Below are 2,644 nucleotides of genomic sequence, written 5' to 3'. Positions count from 1 at the left end.
CCTATGCTATTACAATTGACAATGTATAATTTTAACTATAATAACCCACAGAAATTGATAAAAGAATTAGTTAAGATAGATCCAAGTCCAAAATGTTTAGAAACATGTTTTATTGGTGAGTCAGTGAAGAGCACTGATTAAAGAGTATTACATGTCTCCGGAAATGCTGAAACATGTACTCCATATAATTGTAACTATATAATTTTTTGATCTTGGTTTAATAATTACAAAAATAAAAAATTACTACATGAGAAAAGTATTTCCATTTGAGTATACTAAAACATGTCATTGTAATAAAAATAAACTAGAAGGGTCCCCATAAACAGAAAGCTGTGGGGGCATAGGGTAACCGGCAGGTGGCAGTGTACTAACTCAGCGTTGTAAAGTGACAAACTTCAGCAGTTCCCAGGTGCGGCGTTCGGCGCAAAATTGGAACCCAACTCCAACTACTCTTAAGAAATTCATTTATCTATCATATCTTTCATTACATATTGCCAGTAACGTATTTAATTTAAGGGGTACTCTATTATACATAATTTAAGGGTACTCTAAATACAGATTGAAATTGTATAAAGAAAAAATTAAATTTTTTTATAGTTATTTTTTATTATTTTATTAATGTTCAAAATGTGAATTTTAATATTTTTAATTTCTCTTTCATCACATAAAAAAAATCTGTAAACTTACATTTTTATCATATAATTCACCTTAATTTAATTAATTACTGCTCGTTAACTAAACCAAAACCAAAACATTTTTATAGGAGATACTGAAATAAGTAAATAACCATAAAACAAAATACTTAGATTATTTTATTGTTTCTAATAATAACAAATAAAAAAGTAGAAAAATTTTATTTTAGAATAAAAACATTTTGTTTTTTTTATTTATCTCTCTCTTTTTTTTAAAAAAAAATAATTTGTATCTCTCTTTTTTAAAAAAAAATAATTTGTATTTCTCAAAGTTAAACTATGTCTACTAGTTAAGACAAGTTGAAAATATAAGTAAAAAAACAAGTAATTTGCATTGTGTCGTGTCTATTTCTATATTCTAAGAAAATTAAACAAAAATATATGTATTTTAGAATGTAATGCTTTAATTTATAAGTATTTTTAATTTCAAACAAGTGGTATGTTGTATGTATACTTAGTCCTCCTAGACATGATTCAATAGGGGGATACAAGAGTAATGTTACATAGTCAAATATCACAAATAATAAATAAAATTATATATTTAATAAAATTTACTTATAAAATAACATGAATCATTCTTTTTAATTAATTGACACAATTAATTTTTTTATAAATATTTTTTTACTTAATTACACCAAAAATCAATTTAAATTTATGAAAATCAAATCTCACAAATCTCTCCATAATTATTAGCTTATTATATCTACAATTATATAATCTTTATTTTAAATAAAAGTCTTAAATTCTTAAATCCAAAATCTGAAATTTGTTAGTCTCAATTTATTGAAGATAAAAAAAAATAAACATTTGGGGTGATACAAATACTACATACTGCTAAGTACCGAATTGGTTGATACATGAACATGAAACTTAAAAGAGAAGGTACACGAAATAATTAATGAAGCAATGCAAGTTACATTAACCTTACCCTCCTCATAGAAAATATTGCATCAACCATTAAGCAATGTTCCCCTGGAACCCTGCATTATGAACCCTCCTTTGTCCCCCATTCACATTTTCTCATATAATATAAATATAACACCCTCCTTTATTCCATTGTCCCACACACAATTCATCAATTTCCCCTAACAAAAACAACGTAACCATCTCTTTCTCAATCCCTCTCCAACCAAATATATATATATAGCATAGTCCTCAGAGATTAATTTGCTTAATTGCAAAATATATATATAAGTAATGGCTTGTTCAAGTGGAAATGGAACAAGTAGTGGTGGGTCAGGTTCACCGTGTGGGGCGTGCAAGTTTCTGAGGAGGAAGTGTGCTGCAGATTGCATATTTGCACCATACTTCTGCTCAGAACAAGGGCCTGCAAGATTTGCAGCCATACATAAGGTGTTTGGTGCAAGCAACGTTTCCAAGCTCTTGCTTCATATTCCCGCTCATGATCGCTGTGAGGCTGTTGTCACCATTGCTTATGAGGCTCAAGCTCGTATCAGAGACCCCGTTTATGGTTGCGTCTCTCACATTTTCGCATTACAACAACAGGTACTTCAACTTTCTTTTCGAACTTTATCTTTTGCGTAATGCTAGGTATACAAAAAAACAGTCATAACTTGCTTTATTTAGCATTCATTAAGAAAGAATGCTAAATAATAATGAATGCTAAATAAAGCAAGTTATGGCTGATTTTCTTTGGTTACCAAACATTTTCGTTATTCTTTTATCATTCAGTATCTTTAACTTAATTACTTTTACTTATAATATATTCTTCCAGTTTATTTCCTTTTTGGTAAAAATTCAGGTGAAGTCAACTTTACGTGAAGTTGATATATAAGAGCCGTTAGATGAAAATTTAGTTAAATTAGTCAAATCATTTAACGGCTCTTAGGTATCAACTTCACGTGAAGTTGACTGCACCTGAATTTTCATCTCTTTTTTTTCTTCTTAAGACTTAGTAGTCACGCTGGCTGATGCATGTTCATCAAGTTCTA

General features: G+C 28.9%; 1 protein-coding gene across 1 annotated transcript in view; it reads left to right on the top strand.

Moving 5' to 3' along the window:
- The window catches only part of LOC107645258 (LOB domain-containing protein 16), a 2,240-nt gene continuing 1,104 nt past the window's right edge, over nt 1,509-2,644 (top strand). Inside the window, exon 1 of the mRNA XM_016349248.2 lies at nt 1,509-2,198. Within this exon, the coding sequence (XP_016204734.1) occupies nt 1,890-2,198 (309 nt within the window). The 5' untranslated portion in view covers nt 1,509-1,889. The remainder of the gene's footprint in view (nt 2,199-2,644) is intronic.

The sequence above is a fragment of the Arachis ipaensis genome, chromosome B06, assembly GCF_000816755.2.
Source record: "Arachis ipaensis cultivar K30076 chromosome B06, Araip1.1, whole genome shotgun sequence".
NCBI classification, from domain to species: Eukaryota; Viridiplantae; Streptophyta; class Magnoliopsida; order Fabales; family Fabaceae; genus Arachis; species Arachis ipaensis.
Note: the sequence above shows the minus strand (reverse complement) of the source record. Positions and strands in the feature narration are given on the sequence as shown.